The sequence below is a fragment of the Gopherus evgoodei genome, chromosome 6 (assembly GCF_007399415.2).
Source record: "Gopherus evgoodei ecotype Sinaloan lineage chromosome 6, rGopEvg1_v1.p, whole genome shotgun sequence".
NCBI classification, from domain to species: Eukaryota; Metazoa; Chordata; order Testudines; family Testudinidae; genus Gopherus; species Gopherus evgoodei.
The window spans coordinates 111,735,630-111,748,761 of NC_044327.1; the positions used below are offsets into that span (position 1 = coordinate 111,735,630).

The 13,132-nt window shown below is 45.3% G+C and overlaps 1 protein-coding gene across 8 annotated transcripts in view; it reads left to right on the forward strand.

Annotated features, from left to right (window-relative positions):
- PRLR (prolactin receptor) overlaps positions 1–13,132 on the forward strand; it is a 253,697-nt gene that overhangs the window by 225,262 nt on the left and 15,303 nt on the right. For 4 of the 8 annotated variants that reach the window (XM_030567215.1, XM_030567212.1, XM_030567214.1 and 1 more), the window contains 4 exons: positions 1,717–1,886; positions 3,794–3,960; positions 4,694–4,835; positions 6,362–6,491. In XM_030567215.1, the coding sequence (XP_030423075.1) occupies positions 1,717–1,886; positions 3,794–3,960; positions 4,694–4,835; positions 6,362–6,491 (609 nt within the window). Of the gene's footprint in view, positions 1–1,716; positions 1,887–3,793; positions 3,961–4,693; positions 4,836–4,914; positions 4,997–5,709; positions 6,019–6,361; positions 6,492–13,132 lie in introns of those variants that run through there. The other 4 variants (XM_030567218.1, XM_030567217.1, XM_030567216.1 and 1 more) reach the window with 4 other exon arrangements.

The window sequence follows — 13,132 nt, forward strand, 5'->3', positions numbered from 1 at the left end:
CAAACTCAAATGACCATGAGGGCCACATGAGGACTAGTGCATTGACCCCAGGTCTGTATCACTGACACACACCCCTCGCTACCTCTGGCCCCACCCCCACTCCACCCCTTCCATTAGGCCCTGCCTCTTCCTACCCCTTCCCTGACCCATTCCAACCCTTTCCCCAAAATCCCCACCCCAACGCTGCCCAAGGGGGTGCAGAAAGGATGCATGGTGTGGCAGGGGCTCAGGACACAGAGTGCAGGAGGGGTGCAGGGTGCGGCAGGGGGCTCAGGGCAGGGAGTTGTGTGAAGTGCAAGAGGGTGAGGGGTGTGGCATGGGGTCGGGGTGCAGGGTGCAGCAGTGGCTCAGGGCAGGGAGTGCAGGAGGGGTACGGGATGCAGCAGGGGGCTCAGGGCAGGGAGTTGAGGTGCAGGAGGTGTGCAGAGTCCAGCAGGGGGCTCAAGGCAGGGAGTTGAGGTGCAGGAGGTGTGCAGAGTCCAGCAGGGGGCTCAAGGCAGGGAGTTGGTGTGTGGGGTGCAAGAGGGTGAGGCACGGGGTCGGGGTGCAGGGTGCAGCAGGTGTCTCAGGGCAGGAAGTGCAGGAGGGGTGAAGCAGGGGGCTCAGGGCAGGGAGTTGCGGTGCAGGAGGGGTTCAGAGTGTGAGCTCCAGCCTGGCGCCACTTATCTAGAGTGGCTCCAGGGTGGCAGCGGTGCACACCGGGGCCAGGGCAGGCTCCATTCCAGGAAGCAGCTGGAGCCGTGTCCCTGCAGTCCTTGAGGGAAGGGGAGGGGCTCAGGGTTCCGTGCGTCTGCCACTCTTGCCACTCCTCCAGGTTCCTCCTGACAACATGCTGTCTTCAAACCAGGGGTGAAAGTAAATTAAAGGACTTATCAGTACGCCAGAGTCCTGAGCAGAGGCGTGGCCTCAACCGGAGGAGTCGGGGATTTTTTAAATCAAGATTTAAAGGCCCCGGGGCTTTGGCTGCGGCTGGGAGCCCTGGGGCCTTTAAATCATCCCTGAGCTACCAGCTGCAGACATGGCTGGGAGCTCAGGGGCAATTTAAAGGGTGTGGGGCTCTGGCCGCCACTACCACAGCAGAGCTCTGGGCCCTTTAAATCGCCGACGGAGCCCTGCTGCTGCTACCCCAGGGCTCCGGCAGCGGGGCTTAGGAGGCAATTTAAAGGGCCCTGGGCTCAGCTGCTTCAGGGAGCCCCAGGCCCTTTAAATTGTGAGCCTGGGGAAGCCAGTCCTGTCTGGCACGGCATACTGGCTCTTGCTGATATGCTGGGCCGGATTGGACTGTCTTATTTTCACCTCTGCTTCAACCCAAGTGACTATCTTTGATTTGCCTCTAACTTCTTGTTCTTAAACATTTTAGAACTGTTTTGCTGTTCTCTATAATGTTCTGTTTTATGGTTCCATGTCAGGCAAACCATCTACTCCTCCATTTTAATAGCATACATTTAGTTATGACCTATATAAATACTAGTTCTAAAAGAACAGAGGACAAGTTCTAGCCCTGCGTAGTTCTAGTAAAGATAGCTCCAGTTCAGCAAAGCAGTTAAATTAATGGGACTTGAGCATGTACTTAAGTGCTGTGCTGTGACAGGAGTACATACATGCTTAAAGTTAAACGTCTGTTAAAGTGTTTTGCTGAACTGTGGCCACTATTAATAAATCAAATGCTTTACTTAATTTCCTGATAACTGATCGTTTTTCATTTTTTAATTTCAGAAAAGAACAAATTTATGAATGTCCAGATTACAGAACTGCAGGTCCCAATACCTGTTACTTTGACAAAAAGCACACCAATCTCTGGACATCTTATAACATTTCTGTAAAGGCAACTAATGAGGTGGGAAGTAACATCTCTAACCCTCATTATGTGGACGTGACTTCCATAGGTAAGGGGGGAAAAACAGAAAATAAAGTGGAGGTAGGCAGGACCTGGGAATCATAGAATCAGAGAAATCATAGAAAGATAGGGTTGGAAGGGATCTTGAGAAGTCATCTAACCCATCTTTCTTTGCTGAGGCAAGGCCAAGTATACATAGACCACCCCTGACAGATGGTTGTATCAAACTCCAAAAATGGGGATTCCACAACTTCCTTAGTAATCTGTTCACGTTCTCAACGATCCTTAGAAAGTATTTTTCCTAATATCCATCCTAAATTTCCCTTGCGGCAAACTAAGCCAATTACTTCTTGTCTTACCCTTGATGGACACAGAGAACTGTCTTCTTTATAACAATCTTTTACATATTTGAAGATTGCTATCATGTCCCACTTAAAGCGTCTTGTCACTAGACTAAAAGTGCCCATTTCTTTCAACTTTTCCTCATAGGACGTTTTCTAAAGCTCTTATCAATTTTGTTGCTCTTCTCTGGACTCTCTCCAGTTTGTTCATATCCTTCTTAGAGTGTGGTGCCCAAAACTAGACACAGTACTTCAGCTGAAGCCCCACCAGCGCTGAGTAGAATGGCACAATTTCCTCCCATGACTTGCATACAACACCTGTTAATACACATCACCATGCTATTTGTCTTTTTCGCAACTGCATCACACTGTTGGCTCATATTCAGTGTGCAATCCACTATAACCCCCAAATCCTTTTCTGAAGTACAGCTGCTTAGCTAGTTATTCCACATTTTGTGCTTTTTATTTTTCCTTCTTAAATGTAGTACTTAACACTTAAAGTTCAGAACTATGCCATCTTGTTTCTGAAACGTTATCCTGAAACTGCTGATTGTGAAACGTCTTAATTTGATGGTGAGGGAGCCTTGTAAGAATGGCATTGATCAGCAGATCATGTGCATTCATTTTAAATATGTATGTGTCTAAAACCGTATGATCTGTGTATTATTTATAAATAAATAAACCTTATTAATTTTGACTGATAAATTGGCACCAGGTTTAATTAAAATTAGCTCATGTTTTCCCAATGGTTTGCTAACAGTTAATGCAATTCCATAACAATTCAGATTCTAAATATATCAGGCTATGTTATTTTATCTCAGTGTTTTCCAGATCAAATTTTGCTCCATTTACAAATGTAAAAATATTTTTCTAGCTGCTAGCTCCGAAAACTCAGTCAGGATTTTAAAAGCTAAATCAGGTTCTTCCTGACTTGTGTTTCATAACTAGTACTATGTCTCTGGGGGGTAAATGTTTCTGTTAGTTACTGTTTTAAAGGTATGATACGCAAAAGTGCTTGCAAGAGGGCTGAATTTTTTTTTTAGTCCCAGTCACATGTCCTGGCTCAAAGTTACAAAGATCAATGTCTCTTTCACAACACAGGAATTATTGTTCACTGCTGCCATGAGGTAACCCTAGGCACCTTCTTCTGAAACATACTAGCGAGGGACAGACCTTACTTGTATTCTAGATACAGAGGTAGGGGCTCTGACCCACACTCCTAACATCATCCTGCTTTCAGTGTGTTACCGAATGTACAGATTATATTGATATAAAGATACTCAGTCTATTATCAGGTCAGATGGTTTCATTCTATGGAAACATGTACAGTTTTATGTAAGTATGTGTTTCTGTAGCCTGACAAATTCAGCAGAAAGTGTAAGAGGAACATGAGCAATACTATGGCAAGTCAACAGCCAGTTCAAACAAAAAGAGAGAAAGGAAGCCACAGAGCTACTGGACTATTCCAAACCCCTGTTGTCTTTTTATTGGCTTTTTTTATTTAATGTACATTGATATTTCCTGAAGCAAATAAGTTAAAATAGTTGATGATAGTAAGAGGCTTCTTTGGTAAGAGAAACTAAAAGTTTCAGTGTTTGATCTTTCGTTTGTTCAGTTCAGCCAGATCCTCCTGTGAACCTATCTCTGCAAATAATACAATCAGCTGGGATATTGTATCTTTGGGCAAAGTGGTCTCCACCTCCATTGGTTGATGTCAGATCTGGTTGGCTTATACTTCATTATGAATTACGACTAAAGTCTGAAGAAAGGGAAGAGTGGGAGGTAAGGAAATGGCAAACTTTCATAGTGGATGTTCCCTGTTCTCTAGTTCATATATCTGAACTTTATATCTTGATATTATGTACACTGTGGTGTCTGACCAGGGCCAGGGTATCCAAGTAAGGCTGTCCAAATGTGACCATTAAAAAGAGGAGAGTATTTCTGTGGTTTGGAGGGAGGGAAGGTAAGAATTCCAGATATGTACATTGTTGTCCGAAGAACTACATACAAGAGAGAGAAACTGACTACAAGACTGAGAATACAGTAGATTTTCCTTGCAGTGGCTATCCTGAATGTGTCTGTCTCAGAGATACTAGGGAAAATATCACACTTCATATGTTCCTTACATCATGGAGTCAGATTTGGTGAAAAGCTGGCTCAGTGGGCAGCAGGGCTGTATTCCTCTTGCTCTGACATCTGAAGTGGAGTTGCTAATATTGGAATGAGTGAAAACTAAACTGGTCCTCAGAAATCTAAAATAAGCCATATATTCTAGACTTCTGAAGAAATCTTGGTCTCATTGAAGGGAGATTTGCCATTGACTTCCATGGGTCAGGATTTCACCCTTATTTCTTTGTAGTGCCCATTCTTTAAAGTCTGTGGGTGAAATCCTGCTCCCACTGAAGTCAATGGCAAAACTCACATTGACTTTAATGAAACCAGGATTTCACTTCACGATTTGTATAGAAAAATGTCCCAGTTCCTTATGGTTTCTATATTTTTGATTCCTCTCCAGACTATTTTTGTTGGACAGCAAGCACATTATAAGGTGTTTAAATTACATCCTGGATTGAAATACATTGTACAGGTTCACTGCATGCTAGACCATGGAAAATGGAGTGAATGGAGCTCAGAAAGTTACATTCAGATCCCCAGTGGTGAGTGGCCGACAATCCTTCTGTTAATTTCCTTTTAAAATCTCAGTGACTACGGTGTTTGTGAAATGTTCCCATGTAGGAGCCCTGAATACTGATGTCCTCTATACACAGGAAATGTACAGTACAAGAGAGAGCAGCAGTGCAACCCTGATAATATCCAGGTATGACACAGTTGTTCAGTCTTCCTGGTCCATTAGTCCTTGACCTCATTGTTGAGACTGAAAACTACAGGTGCTATTTAATGACATTATGATGGCAGGCTTTGGACATTTCTTAACTGGGAATTGCACTGAAATCATCAGCTCATTTCACCATAATATGGTAACAATTTTACCACCTGGTGTGGGTTTTAGTTGGTGGCCTAAATACGATAAACCTCAGATCTTGTTACCAAACTCCTTAGCCATGCTGTTGCTGTTACTCACCTCTGCTGTTTTATTAATTTTATTTTTCATGTCTTGATATGGAGAGTGTTGGCAATGATTAAAATTTTCACAAGTGACTAAGGAGCCTAAGTCCTATTTTCAGAACTGAGTTTTAGGCACTTTGGAGCTTTGAAAATTAAAGGTCCCAATCTCAAGAATTGAAAAACAAAGATTCTCAATAGCTTGAGACCATTATCCACCTCACGTGCACAATCACAACAGTCTTACTTAGTGCAGAGTTTCAATCAGCATCATGCTACTTGATGTGTTAATCTTTGTCCTGCTGTAAGTTTTTTGTTTGAGTCTCTAATAACATCAGTGAGACACCAAACAGGTCACAATAAAGCTTCTTTGGCTGTGATCAGACAAGTAGCTTAGGTCTCTAAGTACCATGTATGAGGTCACTAAGCAAGGAACATATAAGTGCTTCCTTTTTCTTATCTCTTAAGGGCAACTCAGCCTGATCTGGGGCTGCAGGAGAGATGGGACAACACTGGGGAGAAGACACACATGAGCAAACACTTGGAAAGACAATGCAGCTTCATCAGCTAGACTTCTTTTGCTGATTTGTTTTTTGTTTTTCTTAACAGAGTTTTGGGACGATGAGTAGAGAACTAAAGTGTCCTTTTTTAAAGTGGTCTATATAAAATAATCTGAAGATAGACAGACATATCTAGAGTATATCTACCTTAGGAAATCATATGTCCCTATTACCACAGTATCTGAGCTCCTCACAAACTTTAATGTATTTATCCTCACAACATCCCTGCAAGGGAGGGCACTGCTGTTATCCCCATTTTTACGTACAGGGAACTGAGGCACAGAGTGACTAAATGACTTGCCCAAAGTCACACACCAAGTCCCTGCGCTACACAGACTTCAACCCAGATTTCCCAAGGCCTACTCTAGTACGCTAACCACTGGACCTTCCTTCCTTCTCTACTGATGTAGAAGTGAAAACATGTTTTTTCTTGTACAGTAAATATACCTAAGTCTGACTGTCCTGTACCTGTCAATAATTTGTAAATTCAGGATTAATATTATTCAGTGTATTGTATAACAGTTAAGTTTATTAACTAGATAATTTATGCATTTCTACAGGGCAGCCCCCTGGAAGGCCTGAGCTACTGAGGTGTCGTTCTCCAGAAAAGGAAACTTTTACTTGCTGGTGGAAGCCCGGTTCAGATGGAGGACTTCCTACCAACTACACTCTATTCTACAGCAAGGAGGGGTAAGAAGCTGTGGATAGTTATTCTGTGTCTTATTATTTTATCTTATGTATGTCTACAGAATCTGAGTTCTCATTTGTTCTTAAATTGTAGTTAATTATCAGGGGAGTAAAAAGTAATTTAAGATTTTTGTAAAAATGAATTGTATTAGGAAGCAGTAGTAACTTCATAATTGAGATTGCAGCAGGGTTCTGTTTAAAGCCACTCTTTCAAAATGCACTGAAATATTCTATGCAGTGTTGCTGTAGCCATGTTGGTTCCAGAATATTAGAGAGACAAGGTGAGTGATGTAATATCTTTTATTGGACCAACTTCTGTGTGAGAGAGACAAGAAGAGCTCTGTGTAAGCTTGTCTCTCTCAGGGTACGTCTACACTACGGGATTATTCCAATTTTACATAAACCGGTTTTGTAAAACAGATTGTATAAAGTCGAGTGCACGTGGCCACACTAACCACATTAATTCGATGGTGTGCATCCATGGTCCGAGGCTAACATCGATTTCTGCAGCGTTGCACTGTGGGTAGCTATCCCGTAGCTATCCCATAGTTCCCGCAGTCTCCCCCTCCCCTTGGAATTCTGGGTTGAGAGCCCAGTGCCTGATGGGGCAAAAATCATTGTTGCGGATGGTTCTGGGTACAGCCTCCCCCCTCCCTTTGTGAAAGCAGCAGACAACCATTTCCTGCCTTTTTTCCTGAGTGAACTGTGCAAACACCATAGCACAGCAAGCATGGACACTGCTCAGATCAATACCGCAATCGTGGACGTTGTAAACACCTCGCGCATTCTCGTGCAGTCTATGCTGAACCGGGACCTGCAAAGCCAGGCGAGGAGGAGGCGGCGGCTACGGCAGCACGGCGACGAGAGTGATGAGGACACGGACATAGAATTATCTCCAACCGCGGGCCCCTGCGCTTTGGAGATCCTGCTGGTAATGGGGCAGGTTCTAACCATTGAATGCCGATTTTGGGCCCGGGAAACAAGCACAGACTGGTGGGACCGCATAGTTTTGCAGGTTTGGGACGATTCCCAGTGGCTGCGAAACTTTCACAGGCGTAAGGGCACTTTCATAGAACTTTGTTACTTGCTTTCCCCTGCCCTGAAACGCCATAATACCAAGATGAGAGCAGCCCTCACAGCAGAGAAGCAAGTGGCAATAGCCCTCTGGAAGCTTGCAACACCAGACAGGTACCGGTCAGTCAGGAATCAATTTGGAGTGGGAAAACCTACTGTGGGGGCTGCTGTGCTGCAAGTAGCCAAAGCAATCATTAAGCCAAAGCAATCATTAAGCAAGCTGTGCTGCTACGAAAGGTTGTGACTCTGGGAAACGTGCAGGTCATAGTGGATGGCTTTGCTGCAATGGGATTCCCTAACTGTGGAGGGGCCGATAGATGGAACCCATATCCCTATCTTGGCACCAGAGCACCCAGTACATAAACCACAAGGGGTACTTTTCAATGGTGCTGCAAGCACTGGTGGATCACAAGGGACGTTTCACCAACATCCATGTGGGATGGCCAGGAAGGGTTCATGACGCTCTCATCTTCAGAAGCACTGCTCTGTTTAAACTGCTGCAGCAAGGGAATTACTTCCCAGACCAGAAAATAACAGTTGGGGATGTTGAAATACCTGTAGTTATCCTGGGTGACCCAGCCTACCCCTTGATGCCATGGCTCATGAAGCCATACACAGGCAGCCTGGACAGTGGTCAGGAGCTGTTCAACTACAGGCTGAGCAAGTGCAGGATGGTAGCAGAATGTGCATTTGGCCGTTTAAAGGCGCGCTGGCGCACATTACTGACTCGCTCAGACCTCAGCCAAACCAATGTCCCCTTTGTTATTGCTGCTTGCTGTGTGCTCCACAATCTCTGTGAGAGTAAGGGGGAGACCTTTATGGCGGGGTGGGAGGCTGAGGCAAATCACCTGGCTGCTGATTACGTGCAGCCAGACACCAGGGCGATTAGAAGAGCACACCACAAAGCAGTGCGCATCAGAGAAGCTTTGAAAACGAGTTTCATCATGGGCCAGGGTACGGTGTGACTGCTGTGTTTGTTTCCCCTTCATGAACTCCCCCCTTTATTGACTCCTTCCCTGTAAGCAACCCACCCTCCCCATTCGATTACAGCTTGCTTAAGGAAATAAAGTCACTATTGTTTAAAAATGATGTATTCTTTATTAAAAGTCATTCCCTGTAAGCAACCCACCCTCCCCCTTTGATTACAGCTTGCTTAAGGAAATAAAGTCACTATCGTTTAAAAATCATGTATTCATTATTAAAAAATCATTATAAAAAGAGGCAGAGAACTGACAAGGTATCCCGGATGTGGTTTGGGAGGAGGATAGGAGGGAAGGAAAAGGCCATTAAACACATTTCAATGTAATGACAGCCTTTTGGTTGGACTGTCCATGCGGGTGGAGTGGGCGGGTGCACAAAGCCTTCCCCCACGTGTTCTTACACATCTGGGTGAGGAAGATATGGAACATGGTGAGTGGTGAGGGTGGTTACACAGGGGCTGCAGCGGCACTCTGTGACCCCGCTGCTCTTCCTGAAGCTCCACCAGACATCGGAGGATATCAGTTTGATCATGCAGCAGCTCCAGCGTTGCATCCCACCACAACTGATCTTCCTGTCTACACCTCTGATCTTCCTGCCGCCACCTCTCATCTCGAGCGTCTCTCCTATCCTCACGTTCGTCCCTCCTAGCCTCACGTTGGTCCCTCCTATCCTCACGTTCACTGGCATCTTTCCTGTACTTTGCTACCACGTCCTTCCACTCATTCAGATGAGCTCTTTCATTGTGGGTTACTTCCATGATTTCCGAGAACATTTCATCTCGCGTCTTCTTCTTCCTCCGCCTTATCTGAGATAGCCTTCAGGATGGAGTAGGGAGACTTGAAAAATGTGCAGCTGCATGAGGGAGGGAAAAAAGGGAGAGAAGTATTTTAAAAGATACATTTTACAGAACAATGGTTATACTCTTTCACTGTGAACAACGCTATTCACCTCACATAGCACATGTGATTTCACTACAAGGTCGCATTTTGCATCTTAATATTGAGTGCCTGCGGCTCTGGTGTTACAGATCTCACAGATGCAGGTCCGGGCATCAGAATTCAGCTTGCATGTGGCCATGGTAAGCCATTGTCTTTTGGCTTCTCCAGCCTTCATATACACAGTGCCCTCTGATGCTTCTTTCCTGTTAACATGCAGTAGCAGAAGCCAACCCCCCCCATCCAGTTCTCTAGGATGATTGCTTTACCCCTCCCCCCACCGCATGGCTGGTATCATGGAAGATCACTGCTAATCACCCCCCTTTTCTCCCCCCACCGCGTGACTGGTAGCTGGGAAGATTCCTGCTAGCCAAACGCAAAAAAGCTCAGTGCTATCCTTCCTCCCTCCCCCGGCTTGGCTACGTGCAAGGAAGGATTTCTTTTAAGCAACAGCCCAGTAGGAAAATGGCCATCTCTGTCGCCTTAATTAAATAGCTGAATTTCAACCAGGTTACCATGAACGATATCACTCTGCTGAGGATAACAGAGCGAGATAAAGAACGGATGTTTCTTGAATGCCAGCAATCACCGGGACCATACGCAACTATGCTTTTGTCATGCAGTGATACCCGATTACTTGCTACATGCACGGAGTGGTAAAGTGTCCTACCGTGGTGGACGGAACAAGGCTGCCTTGCCCAGAAACCTTCTGCAAAGGCTTTTTGAGTACCTCCAGGAGCGCTTCATGGAGATGTCTGGAGGATTTCCGCTCCATCCCCAGACATGTTAACAAACTTTTCCAGTAACTTTACTGGCCGCGAATGCATCCCAAGCCCTCATGGCAAATCAATCATTAAAAAACGCTTGCTTTTAAACCATGTTTTATATTTACAAAGGTACACTCACCGAGGTCGCTTCCATGGCTTCACTGTCTGAGCTAGTGGCTTGGGAGGGCTGGGAGGGTAATTCCATCTGGGTCACAAAAAGCTCCTGGCTGTTGGGGTTAATGGAGTGCTGAGTGCTCGCTGCAAGGTCATCCTCCTCTTCCTCCTCATCTTCCCCCTCCGCAGAATCCTCAGCCATGGCTGAGATTACAACCCCCACCTCGGAATCCATGGACAGGGGTGGGGTAGTGGTGGCGCAGCCCACTAAAATTGCATGCAGCTCAGCGTAGAAGCGGCATGTTTTCGGCCCTGACCCGGACCTTCCATTTGCTTCTTTGGTTTTCTGGTAGGCTTGTCAGAGCTCCTTAACTTTCACTCTGCACTGCACTGAGTCCCTGGTGTGGCCTTTTCCCATCATAGCCTTGGAAAGTTTTTCAAATATTTTTTCATTTTGTCTTTTAGAACAGAGTTCTGTTAGCACTGAATCCTCTCCCCATATAGCCATCAGATCCAGTACCTCCCGTGTGGTCCATGCTGGAGCTCTTTTTCGATTCTCAGGAGACTGCATTGCTACCTGTGCTGATGAGCTCTGTGTGGTCACCTGTGCTGATCAGAGCTCCACGCTGGCCAAACAGGAAATGAAATTCAAAAGTTCGCGGGGCTTTTCCTGTATACCTGGCCAGTGCATCCGAGTTCGGATTGCTGTCCAGAGCGATCACAGTGGTGCACTGTGGGATACCGCCCGGAGGCCAATACCGTCGATTTGCAGCCACACTAACCTTAACCTGATATGGTAATATCGATTTTAGTGCTACTCCTCTCATCGGAGAGGAGTACAGAAACCGATGTAAAGAGCCCTTTATAGCGATATAAAGGGCCTCGTAGTGTGGACGGGTGTGGCGTTAAATCGATGTAATGCTGCTCAAATTGGTTTAAACGCGTAGTGTAGACCAGGCCTCCCCAACAGAATTTGGTCCAATGAAAGATATTACCTCATCCACCTTGTCTGTTTGGGATATTCTTCACCAGATTGCCTTGAAAACTTCTATGCCACTGTAAGGCCCGAGGTACAGTTTGTGGTACACATTTGGGCTCCTTTGGCCAAGGGGCTCCTGAGACACAAGGCCACCCAAAATTACCTGTTTTTAAAATTACCATCTTTATATCGAGTCTTTTGCACAGAGATCCATAGACAATGGTAGGGTAGAGCTACACAAATTGTGATCATGGTAAGGGCATTCCAGAGATACAAGTGTTTGGCACCAGAGTCAGTCTCCCAAAATTTATGAATAAAAAGTTAGTCAATGTGTTTGTTTAGTTCTGAGGAGCGAGCTACTTTTGGCTTGTCCCAGCACTGCTCATGTGTGAGCTATGAGCTAACTTAATATTGAAGTGTGTAGTTGCCTGCTGAGCGCAGGCTTATTCAGGAAGTGTGCAGACACCAGTTCAAACAGTGAGAGACACAGTGTAGAGCCCACATGCTTGTCTTCCTGCTTCTTAGAGGGAGCTGGGAAACGAGCACACTTCCTGCAGTCAAGGACCTCCTCCCCTTCCCCTAATTAGGGTATGTCTACACTAGAGCTGGAAGGTGTAAATTCCAACTTGAGGAGACATACTCATGCTAGCTCTGATCGAGCTAGTGCACTAAAAATAGAAGTGCATCCATGGTGGCACAAACGGTGGGAGGAGCTAGTTGCCCTAAGTATGATCCCATCAATACTTTAAATACGTATGTTAGGAAGCTAGCTCCTCCCACTGTTTGTGCTGCTGTGACTACACTTCTGTTTTTAGCACACTAGTGTTACAGCCCAATGGCAATAAAAAAACCTTAGCAATCCTCTCTCCACGCTAGTAAAATCCTCGGTGCATACACACTCAGCCGTAGCATAACTGCACATAAAAAAAATGTAGGGTTTCTCGCTCTGCCCCTGGGAGGGGCTTTTGCCTGGGGTGTATAAACCCTCGGTGGTAAAGGCCAAGTAATACAAAAAAAGGCTTAGCCTGCCTCCCTCTGGCCCAGTGGGGTAACATTGTAAGCCCCAGTGTCGGCTTGGGCAGTGTAAAATCTTAAGTAACTAAAAAAATTGTAAAAGCGATACCAACAAATTGTAACAACATGTTTAAAAAACAAAAGGTTCAACTGCGGACTCAGGTGTCCCACAGTCGTGGACAATGGTGGCATTCACAGTGGGGTCAAGGCTGAACGCATGGGAAATAGGCAGCGTGAACATGAAAGTCCTGCTGGTGTCACAAAAGGTTGGTGGTCCTAATGCCCGAGCTACAAAAGGGGCAATAAAACCCTGGTGCCCCTTTCACAGGGGGGTGAGGACCTGTCCCAGCTGGAGAGGGCTCTCACCAAGGTAAAATACAATCCCTGAGGTTCCATCGTAAAGCTTCAAAAGAGTGTGCACTCTTGGCAGAATTTATTAAGCCTGTATGCCAAGTATAAAAAGCAAAAGAGTAAAAACCTAGGGGCAGCTGTAAAATTAATATAAACTGCAGCAGCCATGTGATATCAAATGTTGTCAAAACTAAAAAAAAGTTTAAAAAAAAAAGCAGTGTGCACCCAACAAGTAGTAAAAATTAAGCAATTAAAAGTGCAAATTACTAACCAGGAGGCAACCCAAGCCTATGCCCAAAACAAGTTGCAGGCCTTAAAGCAAAACTTCCAGGCAAAAAAAGCAAAACACATCCGTCTAAAAGCACTGGCTAAGCAAGTACCAGTCCTTCAAAAACTCATCAAAAATGTAACCATTCGTGCTCAGCATAC